The sequence below is a fragment of the Geotrypetes seraphini genome, chromosome 5, assembly GCF_902459505.1.
Source record: "Geotrypetes seraphini chromosome 5, aGeoSer1.1, whole genome shotgun sequence".
Taxonomy (NCBI): domain Eukaryota; kingdom Metazoa; phylum Chordata; class Amphibia; order Gymnophiona; family Dermophiidae; genus Geotrypetes; species Geotrypetes seraphini.
The window spans coordinates 662,401-686,043 of record NC_047088.1 but is presented as its reverse complement, the minus strand read 5'-3'; the positions used below and the strand labels follow the sequence as shown (position 1 = coordinate 686,043).

The window sequence follows — 23,643 nt, the reverse complement described above, 5'->3', positions numbered from 1 at the left end:
TAATGCATTTGGGCAGAAAGAACAAGGAGCACAAGTATAGAATGTCAGTTGCAAGTCTGGGTAAGAGCGAACAAGAAAAGGACCTGGGGGTACTGATAGATAGGACTCTGAAACCGTCGGCACAATACGCGGCAGCGGCAAAGAAAGCAAATAGAATGTTGGGCATGATAAAGAAGGGAATCACAAGTAGATCGGAGAGGGTCATAATGCCGCTTTATAGAGCAATGGTCAGACCACACTTGGAATACTGTGTCCAACACTAAAGAAGGATATAAAACTGCTGGAGAGGGTGCAGAGATGAGCAACGAAGCTAATAAAAGGTATGGAGAACTTGGAATACGAGGAACGACTTAAGAGACTGGGATTGTTCTCCCTTGAGAAAAGGAGACTGTGAGGGTATATGATCGAGACTTGCAAAATACTGATAGGAATCGACAAAATAGAGCAGGAAAAAAAATTATTTACAATGTCCAATGTGACACAGACAAGAGGTCATGGACTGAAGCTGAGGGGGTCAAGCCCAGGACAAATGCCAGGAAGGTCTGCTTCATGCAGCGAGTGGTGAACACCTGGAACACTCTCCCAGTGGAGTTTGCTGAGGAACCCACCATTCTAGGATTTAAGGGCAAGTTAGATGCACATCTCCTCGAAAGATGCATAGAAAGATAAGGGTGACTACGTTTTCATCAGGTTACACCTGGCTGGGCCTCCACGTGAGCGGATCGCCGGACTTGATGGACCTAAGGTCTGATCTGGAGATGGCAGTTCTTATGCTCTTATTTAAATTGCCTATAGATACAATATGGTGATCCATAGGCCTAAAAGAGACTGGTGTAAAAATTTTTGTTTTTGCTTTACGTTTCCCCATTCCAACAAATTAACAAAATATAAGATACCTTGAATTTTCACTCCTCATACCTCCTTGGAGCTCCCAAGCAGCAAGGTGTGCCCCTCTGGGCATGCTCCTCCAGCCAAGTGCCTGTGGCCACATGTCACAGAAGCACAGCTTTCTTATAGGAAGCAACAAAGTCCCCTAAGCTGGCAATAGAGGAGACTTTTCTAATGCCTTATAGAATCGGCAGTCAAGTAAGTCCAGTTGAAATCACAGCTTCACAGGGTCCCAGATAAAGTTGCTCCCGGTAAGAACAACTTCTCCCAACTAATGCCATTTTATATTGGTAGCTGGAGATGAAATTGCTCATGTCCAGATGTAATAGATGGACAGATGCAGGTCTAACTTGCCCAAACATTTTTAACTCTGATATATTACTAGGTTTCTGACTCCAATTTTGTCAATAAATTCCAAAGCAAAATTGTGTTTATCGTTTATTTTACTTTATATACCATCTTCGTTACAATGCAATTCAAGGCAGTTTACAATAAAATTTAAAAACAACAAAAAGAAGAACATAAGAATTGCCGCTGCTGGGTCAGATCAGTGGTCCATCGTGCTCAGCAGTCCACTCCTGCAGCGGCCCTTAGGTAAAAGACCAGTGCCCTAATTGAGTCTGGCCTTACCTGTGTATGTTCTGGTTCAACTAGAACTTGTCTAACTCTGTCTTGAATCCCTGGAGGGTGTTTTCCGCTATAACAACCTCTGGAAGAACGCTCCAGATTTCTACCACTCTCTGGGTGAAGAAGAACTTCCTTACGTTTGTACGGAATCTATCCCCTTTTAACTTTAGAGAGTGCCCTCTTGTTTTCTTTACTTTGGAGAGGGTAAACAATCTGTCTTTATCTACTAAGTCTATTCCCTTCACTATCTTAAATGTTTCGATCATGTCCCCTCTCAGTCTCCTCTTTTCAAGGGAGAAGAGGCCAATTTCTCTAATCTCTCACTGTACGGCAACTCCTCTAGCCCCTTAACCATTTTAGTCACTCTTCTCTGAACGCTTTCGAGTAGTACTATGTCCTTCTTCATGTACGGCGACCAGTACTGGACGCAGTATTCCAGGTGAGGGTGTATCATGGCCCGGTACAGCAGCATGATAACCTTCTCCGATCTGTTTGTGATCCCCTTCTTAAGCATTTCTAGCATTCTGTTTCCCTTTTTGCCGCTGCCGCGCATTGTGCAGACAGCTTCATTGACTTGTCTACCAGTACTCCCAAGTCTCTTTCCTGGGGGTTCTCTCCGAGTACCACACCAAACATCCTGTATTCGTGTATAAGAATAGAACGTCACTAACAAAATAGGACAGTAACATACACTCATACCAGAAACAAACATTCACATCCTGATGCTACAAGGCTGTGCTCGCTGATATTCCCATTTTTATAGCTAATAAGAAAATGTCGTTCAAAAAGGCCACGTGTAACTTAGTGAAGGATGGTTCTAAAAGGAGAAGCATAAACAGACTAAGACAGTAAGAAGGCGCAGGAAGTACGGGGTGGAGTCTAGAATGACTCACCTATCTACTGGAAGAGAGCTTACCAGGGTAAATACATGATCTCTTTTTCAAAGTACAATAGGTGAGACATTCTAGACAGATGGGATATACAAAAGCAGTCCCAAAAAAGCTAGGGTTGGCCTACTGCACCAGCTCATAAGACTGAAGACCCAAAGGCAGAGTCATGTCTTGCTGCTACATCCACTCTATAATACTTGGAAAATGTGTGTTGAGAGGAACATGTTGCCGCCCTGCGGATCTCCTCAAGGGAGACAGCACTTGCTTTGGCCCATGAAGAAGCCACACTCTTGGTAGAATGCACTCCGACGGAAACAGGAGACTGTTTCTCAGAAAGAATATAGGCTGACGAATTGGCCCTACGAATCCATCTGGAAATTGTGGCCTTGGAAGTGGGAGCACCCCGCTTAACAGAATGAGTCAGCATAAATAGATCTTTAGAGACAAAAATTGTTAGTGACCTACAGGTAGTAAAGAAGCAGTCTGCGCACGTCAAGTTTCTTCAAAAGGCAATCTTGTGTCCAGTAGGCTGAAAAGCAGGCAAGCACACTTCCAATTAACATGGAAAACTGAAAAAACCTTTGACAGGAAGGAAGGAACCATACACAAGGAAATCCCAGTCTCTGAGATGCAGAGGAATGGATCCTGACCAGAAGGAACCTGAAGTTCCGAGGCCAGCCACGCTGAGGTAATAGTGACTAGAAACATAGTCTTGAGCATCAAGTCTAAGAGGGAAGCATCTCAAAGGGGCTCAAAGGGAACCTTGGTGAGGCTAGACAGTGCCAGGATGAGGTCCAAGGAAGGGAACAGTGGCTTAACCAGCAGTGTAATATGACGAGCCCCCTTCAGAAATCTAGCGACATCAGGATGAGATGCCAAAGAGAAACGACAATCCCAGGCTTTAAAACAAGAGAGCCTGGCAATCTGGACCCAAAGAGATGCTACACTGAGGCCTTTATCAAGTCCAGCTTGAAAGGCCAGTATCACAGAGATCAGAACCGAATAAGGGCCCATTTGGTCCTGAGCGCACCAATGCTGGAAAGTCTTGCACACCTTAGCATAAGCAGAAACTGTGGACGACTTCTTAGACTTGAGAACATAAGCAATGCCTCCGCTGGGTCAGACCTGAGGTCCATCGTGCCCAGCAGTCCGCTCACGCGACGGCCCAACAGGTCCAGGACCTGTTTAGTACTCCTCTATCTATACCCCTCTATACCCTTTTCCAGCAGGAAATTGTCCTACTTTTCATTGTAGTTTCTTTCTATACCAATTACTGTAAACCGTGTCGAGCTCTACTTCTGTGGAGATGATGCGGTATACAAACTTAAGGTTTAGTTTAGTTTAGTTTAACCACTGGTGAATCCATAACATTCTCCTAGCAGAAACTGAATAAGCTCCCAGCTTAGCAAAAACCTTCAAAATATCATAGAGGGCGTCTGCCAAATAATTCACTCGAGACCAGGAAATCGAGATCCCAAAGGACAACCTCCTAAGGATCCTGAAGAAGTTTAGTATGACATGCCTGGGCCACAAATGAAGTGGCCGCTGCAACTCGCACCCCCGTCGCAGCAGAATCAAAAAGGCGCTTCATGACAAAATCCAGTCTACGGTCCTGGACATCCTTCAGGACCACCCCTCCAACCAAGGGCAAGGAGGTACGTTTAGTGACTTGAGTCACTATCGAATCCACCCTTGGTGGGACTAGGCGCTTGGAAAATTCCAAAGCCATGGGATACAATTTCGCCATGGCCCTAGCGCACTTGAGGTGACCTCCCAAACTTCCAAAAGCATTTCTGCCAAATGTGCATGATCCGGAAAGGAAGCGGAAAGCGGGGGTTTAGAACTCATTACGGAAAACTCCTTCTGAACCACTGAGTCAGAATCAAGTTTCAACGACTACAGGGATTCAGAGATAAGATCAGGAAGGCACCTGGACTTAAATAGCCTGTGCACCGCCTGATCCTCACCCAGATCATGGACCCCAGAGCTCCGTGAATCCCCGAGATCCGGTAGGCTAGCCACATGAGTAGAGCCCGCCAAAGAGCCGTGCGACAGCAACGGCATAGAAATTGATGCAGACAGTGAGGCAATAGCAGGAAGTTGCCTCTGGCTTTCCAGCAGACCAGCAAGGGAGCAGACTGACATGCTGGAATCCAAAGGCTGCACTGACTGTCGCACCGGAGTCTGAGGGGGGGGACATAGTCACAGCCCGCTTTCACATGAAAGCCTGATACATCATATTAACAAATTCCGGCGGAAAATAGTCCCCGGCAGCCAGGGCCGATCTGCGGGACTCCGATTTGGAGTGTTTTGAAGACTTATGAGACTTATCCCCGGAACTGTGCTTGCGTTTCACGGAAGTGCCCTCCTCACCCAAATTTGACGTCCCGGATGCTGGAAACGCCTCTCTGGTGGAATCGGAGGCAATTAGAACCTCCCCGGAGGATAGTGCGGCATCCATGCACAGTTCACGCCCCTCGCAGGCCGCGGTGCACCTAACACATGGCTGCAAATCCGCAAGCCATCTGCCACAGTTAAGGCACAAATCCATGCCGTCCTGTCATGAGGTGGCCATCTGTGAAGTTTGGAGCAAAAACAAAGTTTCTAAGTCCAAAAAATACAGATTTAAAAACTTTAAAGAAAATCCAAGATGGTCATCGCGGGTGCTGATTTTGACAAAAAAAGGCCGTTACAAATGCAGGAAAATGCAAAAAAACAGCAAAGTTAGGATTTTACAGGTGGGGGGACCAGGGCATGCAGGGAACCCCCTCCCCCCCAAAAAAAAAATCAGCAAACTCTGTGACTCACAGACACCACAGAGCCATGTGCTACAATGAAAGACTATGGCAGCCTGTAAAACACAGTATAATAAGGAGACCAGTACTTCAGGAGCTGAATAAACTGGATTTTTCAGGTCTTCTGGCTTCCTCACTTTCCCTGCCACCTCTGATCACGACCACCAGGACCCCTAAGGGAAATCAGGGAAGACATGCGGCACGGTTACGATCCCGGCGTACCTCCTCGGAACTGCAGCAGCCTGCACTCTACCCCTTTGCAGACGAACCAGGGGAGAGATGGGTCTCGAACCTGGAGACACAATCCAATCTGCAGGCTGACCAGAGGGCTTACTGCAGTTTCAGGCTTTCAGAGCACCCTCTGGAAGCAAACTTGAAAATGTCTGTGATCTCCCGCGGAAGAATCAATCGCACCAAGTTGATCCGCAGCACGTGGATAAACTTACATTACATTACATTAGGGACTTCTATTCCGCCTATACCTTGCAGTTCAAGGCGGATTACAAAAGAGCTAACTGGACATTTCCAGTGAAGTTACAACAGTATTGGGTTGGGGTTTTTTTGGTTACAAGGGAGGAGAGGTAGCTGGATTAATTCCGGAAGAACTTGCAAATATTAAATTGACTGTACATTTACTGTGTGATATAACAAATAGATTACAGTTAGAGTACAAATAAGATTACGTTACATTTCAGGGATCTGATTACTTGGTTGGTGTTTTGGGGAGGAAGAGATTATTTGAGTGGAGGTTTTGGGGGAGAATTTATCTAGGAGGAGGGGGAAGGGTTGGGTTAAGATGTCTGGATAAATTTTTTGAAAAGTAGAGTTTTGATTTCTTTTCAAAAAGTTTTGAAGTCGCCCGTTGCAGTCAGCAGGTTGGAGATGGAGTGGTTAAGTTTTGCTGCTTGCGTCGCCAGAAGGTTATCAAACATCTTTTTGCGCTGAGTGCCCTTAAGTGGAGGGAAGGCAAAAGGGTTCGGAGTTCTTCTTTGTCTTGAGGTGAGAACATAACATAAGAACATAAGAAGTTGCCTCCGCTGAGGCAGACCAGAGGTCCATCCTGCTCAGCGGTCTGCTTCCGCGGTGGCCCATCAAGCCCATTGCCTGAGCAGTGGTCTATATCTATCTATACCCTTCAATCCCTTTTTCTTCTAGGAATCTATCCAAACCTTCTTTGAAACCATTTAATGTGTTCCTATCTACCACAGCCTCTGGAAGCGCGTTCCATGTATCCACCACCCTCTGAGTGAAGAAGAACTTCCTAGCGTTTGTTCTAAACCTGTCCCCTTTCAGTTTCTCCGAGTGCCCCCTTGTACTTGTGGTGCCCCTTAATTTGAAAAATCTGTCCCTGTCTACTTTTTCTATGCCTTTCAGGATCTTGAAGGTTTCTATCATGTCCCCTCTAGAGGATCTGGTTTAGGCGGTTGTTTAGATAGGGGGGGGCGGAGTCGTTTAATGCTTGCAAAAAAATAAAAATAAAAAAGGACTAGGAAGTGAAAACAAATCATGAGCAGAATTAACTTAGATGAAACCATGCAGAGAAGCTGCAGAACAAACTGGGCAAGACAGGAAGCTCCCGGGCAGGTAGCCCAAAGGGGAAGGATCATCTTTTAGTTGCCTGCAGCTGAAGCTAATAGAGATACAAGATCTCATCCGTTCAGCTTCCAGAGAGATTGTACAAGAATAAGTAAGTGGTTATGCACTAGCCAGTCAAGTACTGAAATCCAGAGAAAGTGCACACAAAGAAATGAGCATAATAAATTAGGCAGGCTTTGACGTCATACTGTGGCGATATGGCAGGCAGGCAGGGACTTTAAAAAAAATTATTGAATTTTTGAATGATATGGAAGAAGTGAAAATTTAAGGAAGTGACTTAAGAATATGTAAAACAAAATTTTTGAAAGCTCTTTTCTTTCCTACTGATGTAGATAAATTATTGAACACCCCTTGTATCTAACTATTGTGCTATGCTAAAGGTAATTTATATTCTGCTTTATTCCTTGCAGATTCAGAGCAGATTACATATACGATGTATTTTTGACAGTTACAAATCCCTCATATGAATAAGAAAATTCAAACAGGGTCCAGCTTATTTAAGCTACTTACATTAGCCCACATCTTCAGGGTAGATGGGTCAATCTTATAGAGTTGGTTAAAATTGCAGTACACAACAGCATCCTCCGGCAATCCATACTGTGAGCGTGTGGTCACAATAATTGTTCGAGGCACTTCTTCTCCAGTTGCTGCCTTATTGTTAATCTATGGAAAATAAAAATGAAAGTGTTATACATAATTTAATGATTCTCAATCATTCTGATTACAATCCAGAATGAAAGATTAGGTTCTTACCTCAATAATCTTTCTTGTAGATGTGTCCAGTAGTCCTGAACACTTGCAAAATGATATCACTCATCTTTCAACTCTGCCTCCTTCCCAGTAAGCTTGCTCCTGTCCTCTCAGTTTGTACAAAAGCAGTCAAGAACCACTGTAATGGAAGACATCACTGGAACGGGGGCAATGTGGAGAACTCCCCAGCACTATACTTCTGTTCTGCTCTGAAATAAGTATAACATTATCAAAATTATATAAAACTGCTTGCAACCATCACTAATTTTTATGAAGCTTGTAGCTACTCGCATGTCCTGCTAAGAAGCAGAAACTTTAACTTGATATCCCTTTTTTTTCAGCTTAGCTGAGAGACAGAGAAATTCTTCACAGTCAGACACAGACTGAAATTGAGACTAAAGGCAGGCGTGGCCTCCTCACAGGGTGGGGCTCAAGGACTACTAGACACTTTTTTCAATATATTTATTAATGACCTGGAAACGGGGACGAAATGTGAAGTTATAAAATTTGCGGTCGACACTAAACTCTGTAGAAGGGTTAGAACTACGTAAGAGTGTGAGGACCTACAAAGGGACCTAAACAAACTGGAGGAGTGGGCGAATAAATGGCAGATGAAATTCAGTGTAGGGAAATGCAAGGTCATGCATATAGGGAGAAAGAACCCGATGTTCAGCTACCAAATGGGGGGATTAGTATTAGAGGGAAGTAACCTTGAAAGAGATTTGGGTGTACTGGTGGATACAACAATGAAGTCAATGGCGCAATGCGCAGCAGCCGCGAAGAAGGCGAACAGAATGTTGGGTATTATTAAAAATGGTATTACGACCAGAACAAAAGAAGTCATCCTGCCGTTGTATCGGGCAATGGTGCGCCCGCACCTGGAGTACTGTGTTCAGTATTGGTCACCGTACCTTAAGAAGGATATGGCAATACTTGAGAGGATCCACAGGAGAGCGACACGAATGATTAAGGGCATGGAAAACCTTTCATACACTGAAAGATTGGAGAGGCTGGAGCTCTTCTCCCTGGAAAAGCGGAGACTCAGAGGAGACATGATAGAGACCTACAAGATCATGAAGGGCATAGAGAAAGTAGAGAGAGATAGATTCTTCAAATTTTCAAAACATAAAAGAACAAGAGGGCATTCGGAAAAATTGGAAGGGGATAGATTCAAAACAAATGCTAGGAAGTTTTTCTTTACTCAGCGGGTGGTGGACACCTGGAATGCACTTCCAGAGGACATAATAGGGCAGAGTACGGTACTGGGGTTTAAGAAAGGTTTGGACAATTTCCTGTTGGAAAAGGGGATAGAGGGGTATAGACAGAGGAGTACTAAACAGGTCCTGGACCTGTTGGGCCGCCGCGTGAGCGGATTGCTGGGCACGATGGACCTCAGGTCTGACCCAGCAGAGGCATTGCTTATGTTCTTTTTTTTTTTCCTCTTCACGGGCGGCGGCTCTCTCTTCCCTCAAATCAAGTGGCGCTGCTGAAAAACAAGATTTCCGCCGTTGGAGTCAGGTTGGTTGGGAAGAGGATGACGCATCAAAGTGAGCTCAGAGGCGGTGCTTCTGAAGAGCCACCTTCCATCACAGTACGACCAGGAACCAATTCTGGTGGCAGAGAGGGGAGAGAAAACAGCTGGCTGGGGCCAAAAGTGGAGGATCGGATGCTGGAGTTGGACCTGACTGACTTCCAATTTATTGTTTGCCTGCCATACTTTCCCAGCATTTAGGGGTCTCTGTCTCCATTGGTCTAGGATCTGACTGGAATTTATTTAATTTAATTATTTTATTATTTTATTTATTATTATGATTATTTCTTAATTGGTGGCTTTGGAGCGGAACTAAATGGCTGGGTAGTGGATTTGCTCTGTGAAGACAAGCTATTTGACAGAGATCATAGCCAGAAAAAATTCAAATTTCACTCTGAAAAGTGAGGTAGAGGTGGATAATGGCTTCGGGAAAGCAAAACAAAAATTTGGCGGCGGGGAGCAGCTCAGGAAGCGGGAAGCGATCGAAACTTGATACGGCTTCACCGATGTCAGTTCTGTTGCCGCCGGAGGATGTAGAAAATAAAGACATAATGAAGGAAATACAGGCGGTAAAGGAAATAGTATTGGAATGCGCTAAAAATATAAAAGAAGTGAAAGAAGAGGTGGTATGTTTATCAAATAAACTGCAAGCAATGGAATTGAAAGTGGATCAAATTGAGAAAAGAGTGGAAAAGTGTGAGGAGGAAAGTATAAAGCACATGGAACACAGTAAGGAAATTGAAGCACTTAAAAGGGAGCTGGAAGATTTGTCCAATAGGGAACGAAGGAGCAATTTAAGGGTGCTTGGGGTCCCGGAGGGAATTGAAAAGTCGGATCCGATTGGATTTTTGATTAATTTTTTGCCCAAGGTGCTCCCGATGCAAAACAAGTTTCCATTGGAAATAGAACGTGCACACAGGGTCCCAACGAGATTATCAAACAGCCAAAAAGGACCACGTCCACTGATCTTTAAGCTACTTAGATATCAACAGGTAGCTGAAATAATTAAATTAGCTAAAGATAATAAAAACTTAAAGTGTCAGGATTCAAAGATTTACATAGTGCCTGACTTTGCCAGAGCAACGGCACAAAAGAGAAAGCAGCTATTAGACCTGAGACCACAGCTGAGAAGTCTGGGAGCTAGATATGGGCTCATATACCCGGCAACTATGCGGGTCACTTATAAAAATAAAACTTTGAATTTTGATACTGCAGATAAACTTAAGGAGTTTTTGGAGCAGTGTGAATCACCAATGGCTACTTAATAGAGACTTGGATGGAAGTATTTGTGTTCTTGGTTGAAATGTTTATTTTTGTTTGGAAATTTCTATGTTAAAGGAAGAAAAAAGAAAAAAAAAGAGTTAATAGGATTCTGAAGGCATGGCTGCAGTTGGATTTCAAATACATTCCACATTCTATCTTGTCATGAGGCAAATGGAATGTAGCCTGCAAGAGCATAAGAGATGCAATATTACAGACCTTTTAAAGGACAGAGGTTAATAAGATGGATTGTACTGACTTGCTGTTTGGACAGACAGACTGAGAAACGATAGAGGATTGTGCAAAACAGATTGAAGGAAATAAGTTCTAAATAGTATTGAGAAGATATAAACTACAAGCAAGAGGACATTAAATAGAATGGATCTGCAAGCAAGATGAGAGTTAGACTGTGACTTTGTAAGCCTTACAATTTTCATTTGCATAAAAGGGGAAGTCAGCTGTGATATATGGAATAAGACATTGTAATGGAAATTCTCTAAATGCAGCAGAGGATTTTTTGAAGATGGTTCTGGTATATAGTTGGCCTGACCTTAAAATAAAAATGACAGAGCTACGATGGTCAAAAAAAAAAAAAAAAAAAAAAAGGAACAGGGTTTGTATATGTAGAATGTGAAGGATCTATGATTGGCACCACAAGTTTGAAATTGTGGTCATTGTAAATCTTTATGCAAAACAATTGGAAAGGAGATTTAAGGTGGATCAAAAGATGAGACTGAGAATGTATAAACAGTAGTGTGAGGATAGAATTTTATATGGATCTGCAAGCAAGAGGAGATTTGAAATGAGACTTTATGAGACATATAGCATCTTATTACAAGAAAAGGAAATTTGTTGTTATGTATGGACTATAGTTTTAAAATTGCAAATCTATTAATGCAACAAGAGTCATAATATTGTTGTTTGGGATAAAAATTGATCTGAACTTAATATAAATAATGGTGGATATACGAGGAGATTAAAAAAAAAAAAAAAAAAATTAATTAGAAGTTTTGGTAAAAGCGAAGGATGTAGGAAAGTTTGGATGTTATAATATAAAGCATATGATATGAGAATGTTGTGAATGGAGTGGAAATTAAAAGGGTAGCAAATATGCTAGTGTGGAAATGGGTATGGAATGTTAGGAGGGTTATGTTAAAGGGATAAAAATTGTTGTTTTGGGGAATTTATTGACTTTTTGAATAGGAAAAGTTAGGAAAAAAGATTTCCATTATATATTTAATAATATTTAAAAGTGATATTTAACTTGAGGGAATGTGATGTAATCTGACATGAAAGATGGATGTGGTTTGGATGAATGTAATTTTAAAATTTGGTGTGATTATTTATGTATTTCAATAATATCTTAATGGAAATGAGTGAGTAGAGAAGGGAGGGTTCATGAGAGACGGGGGAAAGGAAAGGAAAAAAAAAAAAAGAGGTAATCCTTGATAAAGAAGTCTTGTGTGATAAAATGATATTCATTTTAATATGATAATGATCTGGCTAATGGTTTTAAAATTATAAATATAGCTTGTGGGGAGTTTATCTATTGCCTAGTCAAGGTGTGCGTTTCAAAGTTGGCAAGTAATTTAAGGGAGGGATGGGAGGGGGAGGGGATTAAGAATATGGGAAGGGGTATAGGGGAGGGGATGGGTTCTAATAATAATTTTAAAAAGGGGAAAAGAGGTTATAATATTGATGTGAAGAATATTATTGATTATTGTTTTGATTTGATATAATGACTTTAAAAATTTTTTCAATAAATGTTAATGGTCTCAACCACCCGATAAAAAGGAAAAAAGTATTGCTATATTTAAAAAAACAAAATGCGGATGTCTATTTCATACAGGAGACTCACCTTAATGGAGATGAATCAAAAAAGCTAATTGGTAATTGGGTGAGAGATTGCTTTTTTGCACCGGCGGTGGGGAAAAAAGCTGGGGTAGCAATTTTAATAAATAAAAAATGTTCAGCAGGATTTAATATGGTGAAAGAAGATAAATTAGGAAGATGGGTGCATGTGAACATGAGTATGGGCAATAATACCGTGGCGCTATTTAATGTGTACGTACCTAATTCGAATCAAATTGAATATTTTAAAACTCTACAACCAATAATTTTACCACTGGCTGCTAATAATTTGATAGTAGCAGGAGATTTTAATGCTGTTGTGGACCCTTTATTGGATAAAAAACCTAGTAAAATTTTAAAATCTTTAGGGTTGGATAATTTTATAAATTCTTGCAATTTAAAAGATATATGGAGAATTCTTCATTTTAATGATCGAGATTTTTCGTTTTATTCACATGTTCATAAATCTTTTTCTAGAATTGATTATATTCTTGTTTCTGATGGGCTAATACAAGATGTTACACAAGCCTCTATAGAACCAATAATTTTATCAGATCATGGAGGAGTGTGGATTTCTTTAAATTTTAATGACCCGGATAATGGTAGGCCTGTATGGAGATTTAATAATGCATTGCTTGCATATCCAAAATTTTGTGAAGAATTTCAATTAAAAATGGATGAATATTTTCAAAATAATATTACAGAGGAAATATCTACAGAAATAATATGGGATGCTTTTAAAGCAACGATGAGAGGGCAAATTATATCATTTTCAGCTTATTCTAAAAAACAATTAAATAAGCAATTTACGGAACTGGAACACGAAATAAAAGATTTAGAATTAAAATTGATTAATAAGTGGGAGAATTCTACGTTGCAAACTTTATTAAAAGCAAAATATAAATATAATGAGATTTCTTCTAATTTGGCTAAAAAAAATATTATGTGTCAGCAAGCTTTGTATTATGGTAGTTCAAATAAGGCGGGAAGATTATTGGCTAATTATCTTAAAGTGAAAAAAAGAAAGATGAAATTGAATGCAATAAAAGATGAAAAAGGTGAAACTCATTTTCAGATTGGTCCTATTTTAAAACAGTTTTTAAATTATTATAAAAACCTGTATTCTTCTGAGTCTTATTTAAATAAAGAAAAAGATGGTATAGTGTTTTTAAATAATATTGAAGGTCCGAAGATTCCTGATCATATAAAAAGAAGTTTGGAAAATCCAATATCTTTACAAGAATTACAAACAGCATTGAAATCTCTTAGAGTAGGGACCTCTCCAGGTGGTGATGGTTTTACGGTAGAGTTTTATAAAGCATTTCAAAATACTCTTTTACCTCATTTATTAAATTTATATCAGAATCAACTAAAGAAAGGTTGTATATCAGGCACTATGGCAGAATCATTAACTATTGTTTTGCCGAAGCCAAATAAAGATCCCATGTTGGTTTCAAATTACAGGCCTATTTCATTGATAAATGTAGATGGTAAATTATTAGCCAAACTTTTGGCTACACGTTTGGCAAAAGCTCTTCCTCACATAGTTGGTATGCATCAAACAGGGTTTGTTGCTCAGAGACACTCTTCTAATAACACCAGATTGGCATTGCAAATGTTATATTTAACAAAAGAAATTGGAGATCCGGCTTTTTCTGTGTCTCTAGATGCAGAGAAAGCTTTTGATCGTGTGGAATGGACATTTATGTATCAGGCCATGGAGTGGTTTGGTATTGGTTCGGGATTTATACAAATGATTAAAACTCTGTATAGCTCTCCTGTTGCTAGATTATATATCAATAATAATTTTTCTGATTGTTTTAAATTGCAAAGGGGAGTTAGACAGGGATGTCCTTTGTCTCCTTTACTTTTTGATATAGTGCTTGAACCCTTATTATTAGCTATTCAACAAGAGGAGGAGATACAGGGTATACCGCATAAAGATAAAGAATATAAAGTTTCTGCATATGCGGATGATATATTACTTCATTTGAGGAATCCGGAAACAACCATTCCAAATTTATTGGTTTTGATTGAAAGATTTGGAAAGTTTTCAGGATATAAAATAAATTGGACTAAATCAGAAGTTCTTCCTTTAAATGTGCATTGCACAAAAGGATTATTTGACTCATTACCTTTTATTTGGAAAGAAGAAGGAATAAAATACTTAGGTATATGGATAAAAAACACGCTTGATGAGACAATTATAATGAATGAAAAAAGTTTATTGCAAAAAGTAACAGAGTTATGTGAGCAATGGAATCCTTTACATTTATCTTGGTGGGGAAGAGTTCAAACTGTCAAAATGATGATATTGCCTGTGGTTTGTTATCAAATGGGAATGATACCAGTTTTTTTTCAGGGGTCTTTTTACAAAAAGTTAAATAATATTCTTAGTAAATTTATTTGGCTGGGTAAAGCTGTAAGAATTGCTCTAGTGACTTTACAAAAACCAATTGAGGAGGGAGGGGTAAATTTTCCAAATTTTTATAGGTTTCATCAATCCTATATATTGCGCCAAGGTATGTATTGGGTCCTCCCAGAACTCATGGAGAAGCTTCCAGATTGGTTATGGTTGGAGTGGCAGCTCATGTCTCCTATCAGGCTTCGTCATCTGCTTAGCATTAAAATGCCTAGAATAAGGAAAACCAATAGGATATTAATGGACACATGGACAACATTAAAGTATGTAAACAACTTAACTCCTATTACTATTCAAAAATCTACTTGTCAAAATATATGGCTGAACTCCAAGATACAAATAGGCGGTTTTATGATTGTCTGGAAGGATTGGATTGAAGCAGGAATACGTACTTTAGATGATGTTATTAATGATGGTAAGCTGCTGGAGTTTTCACAATTGCAACATAAATTTGGACTTAATAAAAAACAAAGTTATAAGTGGTTGCAATTGAAGCAGGCCATTCAGGCAGGGTTCCCTGAATGGAAGTCTTTAAATACTCATTTTACTCTAGAATTCTTATGCTTCCAGGCAGATTTTATGGGTCACCAGGCCGCGCAGTGGTACAAAACATTATCTGGCTATTTAAATAAAAAACCAAGGACTGTACTTAGAGATATTTGGAGCATTGAGATTAAGCATCAAATTAATGCATCTCAATGACCACGTATTTGGTCTTGGAGGATAAGATGTACAATGTCTGCGTCTATGAGGCAAACATGGTTTTTCCTGTTGCATAGAGCACTCTGGACCCCTGTTCGCTTACAAAAATTGGATTGCTCTAAGTCTAATAGATGTTGGCATTGTCATCTTGAGGCTGGAACTCTAGATCATTTATTATTTTATTGTCCTTTTATTAATAATTTTTGGAAATTGATCTGGGGTCAAATAAATTGTATGTTAGAGAATCCTGTGGCCCTATCATATGACACAGTTTTGTTTGGAATGTCTATGAGGGCCAAAAGTCAAATTTCATCGAATAATAACAAACTGTTAATGATTTTAACAGGAGTTGCCATCCAACATATAACACATAACTGGAAAGACTATAGAGGATTGAATTATTGTTTCTGGTGGAGTTCGGTTTGTCAGGTGTATGAAATGGAAAAAACATTGGCAATCAAGAGAGGTTATTATAAGAAATTTAAAGAGGTGTGGAGACCATTAATTGAGTATTATAATAAATAAATAATTATATTTATCCCCATTAAATATATGTAGGGGGGAGGAGGGATGGGTGGGTTTTATGACATTATGAGGGGTAATATATGGAAAGGGAGGGAGGGGAGATAGTTTATGGTATAAAATGAATGTAGAGTTTCAAGTGAAGAATGTATAGTATGACTTGAATTATTGTACACTTGTTTGCATAATGTAAAAACGAATAAAGATATTTAAAAAAAAAATGATTATTTCTTAATTAATTTTAATTTCTTAATCTTTTTAATATATAATTAACTAGTATTTTTATTTTTAATGTAATCTTTGTTTTCATCCTCATTGAATGCTTGTTAGGATATATGTATCTTATTTCTATCTTTCCTATCTTTAATGGAGTTCCTTTCTTTAATCAATTGTTGCATTGTAAACCGCTTAGGTCAGTGACATGCTGGAGCGGTATATCAAATCTTAATAAACAAACAAACACATCTACAAGTTTCAAGTCAAGTTTCAAGTTTAGTTTAACTTATTGGATCGCCTATTTATTTTACTAAGCGATTTACATAATAAAAAACACATATACTAATTTTCGCAATACGAAGATTGAGGTAAGAATCTAATTTTTCTTTCTAGTGCAATGTGTCTAGTAGTCCTGAACAATAGGGACATATCAAAGCAGTCCCCCGAGTCTAGAGTGGGCCTACTGAGCCTTCCTTTAATACCAAGGACCCAAAACCAGTGTCTTTCCTGGCTGCCACATCTACTCTATAGAACCTGGTAAAGGTATGAAGATTAGACCATGTCACTACTCTATAAATCTCCATGGGGGAGACCACCCATGAGGTAGCCAACCCTCTGGTGGAGTATGTCTTCAACATGATTGGTAGCGGCTTACCACGACTCACATATGCAGAAGAAACCGCAATCTGGAGATTAAGGCCTTGGAAACAGAACTGCCTTTCTTAGCATGACTTTTCAGTACGTCAAAACTCATTGGTAACTTCGAGATAGTGAAGAAGCACTCTCCTGACATCTAGCAAATGCAATATTTTGTCCTTTACTTTTGACCCCTTAGGCCGAAAGGCAAGCAAACGGACTTCCTGATTGATATGGAAGGCAGAGACTATTTTTGGCAGAAAGGACAGAATCATGCGCAAGGAAAGCCCTGCTTTCATAATCATAAGAAATGACTTCCTACAAGAGAGGTTTTGAAATTCAGAGATTTGTCTTGCTGATGTAATCGCCACCAAGAACACCATCTTGAACATCAGGTCTAAGAGGGAAGCCTCTTGTAAGGGCTCACAAGCAACCCTACTGAGACCTTCCAAAATAGTATTAAGATTCCAGGATGGGAATGGTAGACGCACAGGATGGCTCAACCTGAGAGTCCCTTTAAAGAATTTAGACAAATCAGGGTGAGAGGCCAGAGATGCTCTCTTTCCCCAAACTTGGAAACATGAGAGGCATGTTATCTGCACTTTCAGCAATCCTACAGACAGGCCCTTTTCAAGACCTTCTTTCAAAAATTCCAGGACTACCGAAATAGGGCTTGTAAGGGCTCTTCATCGATCTTAGCATACCACTTTTGGAAAGTCTTCCAAGCTTTGGCATAGGCCACCACGATCAAGGGCTTCTTGTCTCTAACCAGAATGGAAACAACCACCTCCTTAGTAGGGCTGCCCGTCAAGAGCCATACTGTAAGCCCAAAGAGTTCCTTCATCCAGTCTCTATGGGGACTGGATCCAGGTGTCAGGAGATCTACCTAAACCTTCAATCCAAGATCTTCATCTCTTTATAGGCGAACTAGGTCCACAATCTAGTGCCACTAGGACAACCATAAGAATTGCCGCTGCTGGATCAGACCAGTGGTCCAATGTGCCCAGCAGTGCGCTCATGCGGCAGCCCTTTGGTTAAAGACCAGTGCTCTAAATGAGTCCAGCCTTACCTGCATACACTCTGGTTTAGCAGGAACTTGTCCAACTTTGTCTTGAATCCCTGGAGGGTGTTTTCCCCAATAACATACTCTGGAAGAGCGTTCCAGTTTTCTACCACTCTCTGGGTGAAGAAGAACATCCTTACGTTTGTACGGAATCTATCCCCTTTCAATTTTAGAGTGCCCTCTCGTTCTCCGTACCTTGGAGAGGGTGAACAACCTGTCTCCATCTACTAAGTCCATTCAATTCAATATTTTGAATGTTTTGATCATATCCCCTCTTTTCAAGGGAGAAGAGGCCCAGTTTCTCCAATCTCTCACTGTACAGCAACTCCTCCAGCCCCTTAACCATTTTAGTCACTCTTCTCTGGACCCTTTCGAGTAGTACCATGTCCTTCTTCATGTACAGCGACCAGTGCTGGACGCAGTACTCCAGGTGAGAGCACAATATGGCCCAGTACAGCAGCATGATAACATTCTCCAATCTGTTCGTGATCCCCTTCTTAATCATTCCTAGCATTCTGTTCGACTTTTCGCCACCACCGTGCATTGCGCGGACGGCTTCATTGACTTGTCGATCAAAACTCCCAAGTCTCTTTCCTGGGAGATCTCTCCAAGTACCGCCCCGGTCATCCTGTATTCGTGTACGAGATTTTTGTTACCGACATGCATCACTTTACACTTATCCATGTTGAACCTCATTTGCCATGTCGCTGCCCATTTCTCTAGCTTGATTATGTCACGTTGCAGATCTTTGCAATCCACCTGTGTCTTCACTACTCTGTATCGTCCACAAATTTAATCACCTCACTCGTCGTTCCAATGTCCAGATCATTTATAAAGATGTTGAAGAGCATAGGTCCAAGCACCGAGCCCTGCGGCACCACACTGGTGACGCTCTTCCAGTCTGAGTACTGTCCATTTATCCCCACTCTCTGTTTCCTATTCTCCAGCCAGTTTTTAATCCATGTGAGTATTTCACCCTCGATCCCATGGCTTGCAATTTTCCGAAGTAGTCGTTCATGCGGAACCTTGTAAAACGCCTTCTGAAAATCCAGATCGCATCAGAGAGAACGTGCTACCGAGGTGGAGAGCGGCCTGTGAGGTTCGCTACAGCCAGCCAGCAAACCTCAGCAGATTGCTTTGAAGAGGATTAGCAGCTGCGGCAGTGGTTGTTGAGTGAGGGCGGGAGGGGGGAGACGCCGGCGTGTTTCCTGCCTCCGTGTTCGAAAATGGAATTCAGCACAGAGGGAAGGCAACATAAAGCACAGAAGACCCGTTTCAGAATTTTGAGTTCACACCAGGTGAAGTTTACAGTGAACTGGCAAGACTCAAGGTGAACAAAGCCATGGGACCAGACAATTTGCACCCGAGTGCTCAGAGAATTGAGCGATGTCCTGGCGAAACCGTTGGCTGAGCTATTCAATTTCTCCCTAAGTAAGGGGAAAGTTCCCCTGGACTGGAAATTAGCTAATGTCGTTCCTCTGCATAAAAAGGGTTGCAGGGCAGAGGCTGCGAATTATAGACCGGTGAGTCTCACATCAATAGTGTGCAAACTCATGGAAACACTAATTAAAAGCAAATTGGACACGATCTTGAATGAAGGGAATCTTCGGGATCCCAGTCAGCATGGATTCACCAAGGGTAGGTTCTGCCAATCCAATCTCATCAGCTTCTTTGACTGGGTAACAAGAAAGTTGGACTTGGGAGAGTCTTTGGACGTCGTGTACCTGGACTTCAGTAAAGCTTTTGACAGTGTTCCACACCGCAGGCTGCTAAGCAAGATGGAATCGATGGGGTTAGGAGAGACACTAACTGCATGGGTCAATGATTGGCTGAGTGGCAGACTTCAGAGGGTGGTGGTTAATAGTACCCTCTCTAAAACATCGGAGGTGACCAGTGGAGTGCCGCAGGGCTCGGTCCTGGGTCCACTCCTTTTCAACATATTCATAGGGGATCTGACTCAAGGGCTTCAAGGTAAAATAACACTATTCGCCGATGACGCCAAACTATGTAATATAGTAAGTAAATGCAGTTTACAGAATTATATGGCGCAGGACCTGCTTACATTGGAAAGTTGGTCCTCAACCTGGCAGCTAGGCTTCAATGCTAAGAAATGTAAGGTCATGCACCTCGGAAGCGGAAATCCATGCAAGACGTACTTCTTGAACGGAGAAACGTTAACTAGGACTTCAGCAGAACGAGATTTAGGAGTAATCATCAGTGCAGACATGAAAACTGCCAATCAAGTGGAGAAGGCTTCATCTAAGGCAAGGCAGATATTGGGTTGTATCAATAGAAGTTTAGTCAGCCGAAAGCCTGAAGTCATAATGCCGTTGTACAGGGCCATGGTGAGACCTCATCTGGAGTACTGTGTGCAATTCTGGAGGCCACATTACAGTAAAGATGTGCGCAGAATTGAATCGGATCAGCGGACAGCCAGCAGGATGATCTCGGGGCTCAAGGATCTCTTGTACGAAGAGAGACTGAACAAATTGCAGCTCTACACTCTCGTGGAACGTAGGGAGAGGGGAGACATGATAGAAACATTTAAGTACCTCACGGGACGTGTCGAAGTGGAAGATGATATTTTCTTTCTCAAGGGACCCTTGGCCACAAGAGGGCACCCGCTCAAACTCAGGGGCGGAAAATTTCATGGCGACACCAGAAAGTATTTCTTCACAGAGAGAGTGGTTGATCATTGGAACAAGCTTCCAGTGCAGGTGATCGAAGCAGAAAGCGTGCCAGACTTTAAGAATAAATGGGATACCCATGTGGGATCCCTACGAGGGTCAAGATAAGGAAATTGGGTCATTAGGGCATAGACAGGGGGTGGGTAAGCAGAGTGGGCAGACTTGATGGGTGTAGCCTTTTCCTGCCGTCATCTTCTATGTTTCTATGTGTCATAATGCTGTCAGGGAAAACGCCGTCCTATGTGCACATGCACACTTAGGATTTTATTATAGAGGATTTGGTTTTTATCCTGTGGGTCACTTGTGACTGTATACAGTCATGTGAAAAAATTAGGACGCCCCCATAAAATATTCAGTTCTTTCTTACGAAATGTTCACATATCAATGTCAAATCTTTTATTTATTTATCTCTGGAAAAGAAAGTGATATAATTGCAGGTAAACAACAAAACTTTTCCTTGATTTACTCATGAAACAAAAGATACCCACAAAAATGTGTATTCTAATTGAGGAATAAATTAGGACATCCCCACATATCCTCACACTTAAAAGTGGCTCAAATCACACACAGGTGTATCAAATCAGGTGCACATGATTAGAACATTGTTACTCAGCATTTTGAAAGAGGTTTGCCCTACTTAAACCTCAGACATTTAGTTTGCTATGCTAGACTCCTGTGCTGTGCTATGCTAGACTGCTGTGGTGATAGTGAACACCATGGTGAGATCAAAAGAGCTGTCTGAAGCCTTCAGAAAGAAGACTGTAGCAGCTTATAAGTCTGGTAAGGGTATTAAAAAGATCTCGAATGAATTTGACATTAGCCATTCCACAGTCCGGAAAATAGTATACAAGTGGAGGACTTTCCAAACAACTGCCAACATGTCCAGGTCTGGCCATCCATGCAAGATGACCTCCAGAGCAGACCGCCAAGATGCTAAAAAGTCTCCAAAAACCCTAAAATGTCATCACGGGACCTACAGCAGGCTCTTGCTACTGTTGATATGAAAGTGCATGCCTCTACAATCAGAAAGAGACTGCACAAATTTAACTTGCATGGGAGGTGTGCAAGGAGAAAACTTTGCTCTCTAAGAGAAACATCAAGCCCAGATTAAAGTTTGCCAGAGAGAATGTAGAGAAACACCAGGACTTCTGGAATAGTGTTATATGGACAGATAAGTCTAAAATTTAATTATTTGGACACCAGAAAAGAGGACATTTGTCGTACACCAAATACAGCATTCTAGGAAAAGAACCTCATACCAGCTGTGAAGCATGAAAGTGAAAGTATCATGGTTTGGGATGCTTTGCTGCAGCAGTTCCTGGCCAGCTCACCATCATAGAATCCACCATGAATTCTACCGTGTATCAGAGGGTGCTTGAGGAACATGTGAGGCCATCTGTATGAAAATTAAAGCTGAAGTGAAACTGGTCTCTGCAACATGACAATGACCCAAAACATACTAGTAAATCCACCAAGGACTGGCTGAAAACTAAGAGTCTTGGAGTGGCCAAATGAAAGCCTTGATCTTAATCCCATTGAGATGCTGTGGGGTGATTTGAAATGGGCAGTACATGCAAGAAACCCCTCAAACATCTCACAACTGAAAAAATTCTGCATTGAGGAGTGGTCCAAACTTTCCTCAGACCGATGTCAGACACTGGTAGATGGCTACATGAAGCGTTTCACTGCAGTTATTTCAGCCAAAGGGGGTAACACTACTATTAGGGTGTAGAGTGTCCTAATTTAATTCTCAGTTAGAATACACATTTTATGGATATCTTTTGTTTCATGAGTAAATCAAGGAAAAGTTTTGTGGTTTACCTGCAATTCCATCACTTTCTTTTCCAGAGATAAATAAAAAAAGATTCAACATCGATATGTGAACATTTCTTAAGAAAGAACTGAATATTTCATTGGGTGTCCTAATTTTTTCACATGACTGTACATCTGTTATGGATTGTTTTTAAGATTACAGTGGTACCTTGGTTTACAAGCATAATTCGTTCCAGAAGCATACTCATAATCCAAAGTACTCGTATACCAAATCAAAGTTCCCTATAGAAAAAAAATAGCAACCCAAATGATTCGTTCCACAACCCAATAGGTGCTAATGAACTGGGAGCAAGTGTCAAGGGGTGGCCCATGGATGGGTAACTGACGGGTGCAGCAGTTTGTAGGTGCCAGCCACGCGCAACCATCGGGGTCCCTGTACACCTGCAGGCAGTGCTGCTTCAGGGAGATGCCTCTTCTGTCCACCAGCCGTCTGCACCAAGTGCCTTCCACACCATGTTGGAGAACTTCTGAGCCCACATAGCCGAGCGCCATCCCACATGCACGTTACGTACAAACACGCGAGAGGAGTAACATGTCCAAATCTTGCAGTTCTCCTCCAAGACTTTTCATACAGTGGAGCACTTCCGCAGGACCACCCCCCCGCTTATGTTGAGCTTCTAAAGCTGCAAGCTGCCTCCTAACTCCTCCATCCTTATTCATGTTTGTCTACTACGGTCCCGCTCCCGGCACTTCAGCCATGAACACAGAGCAGAAATATTTGTTAAGCAATTCTGCCTTTTCTTTATCAGCTTCTACATATTCCTCCCTTTCACCTTTGAGTCTCACAATGCCATTTATTCCTCCCCTTCACCTTTGAGTCTCACAATGCCACTTTTGTACTTCTTCATATCACTAATATATCTAAAAAATGTCTTGTCTCCCTGTTTTACTGTGTCAGCTATTTTTTCTTCCATTTGAATCTTTGCTTTCCTGACTACACGACCAGCCTCTCTTAACTTTTCCAGATATTTTTGCCTGACTTCCTCTTTCTGCCATATTTTGTAGTTTATGAAAGCTAACCCTCTTATTCCTTACCTTCTCAGCTACTACTTTTGAGAACCAAAGCAGCCTTCTTTTCCTCTTACTTTTACTTACTTGCTTCACAAAAAGATTTGTCGCCCTTACAATCGCTCCTTTCAGTTTTGCCCACCGCATTTCCAAAACTGAAAGGAAGGCCTTGGGATGACGACTCCAGCCAGAGCCACCATTTTAAACTCTATCGCACCTCTGTAATCCAGGCTAATTCCTTCTGGAATGAGTTTGATTGAGACCATCATGCCACCAATAAACTTTGTAGGGGGCCCTAGTGAGCTTTTGCCCATGGAATTACCTCTATGGCTGCCACCATGGACCCCAGAACCTGCAGGTAATGCC

General features: G+C 41.3%; 1 protein-coding gene across 4 annotated transcripts in view; it reads right to left on the bottom strand.

Moving 5' to 3' along the window:
* Window positions 1-23,643, bottom strand: part of OGT (O-linked N-acetylglucosamine (GlcNAc) transferase) — a 569,231-nt gene that overhangs the window by 72,702 nt on the left and 472,886 nt on the right. For all 4 annotated transcript variants that reach the window (XM_033944283.1, XM_033944281.1, XM_033944282.1 and 1 more), the window contains one exon: window positions 7,307-7,459. In XM_033944283.1, coding sequence (XP_033800174.1) covers window positions 7,307-7,459 — 153 coding nt within the window. The remainder of the gene's footprint in view (window positions 1-7,306; window positions 7,460-23,643) is intronic.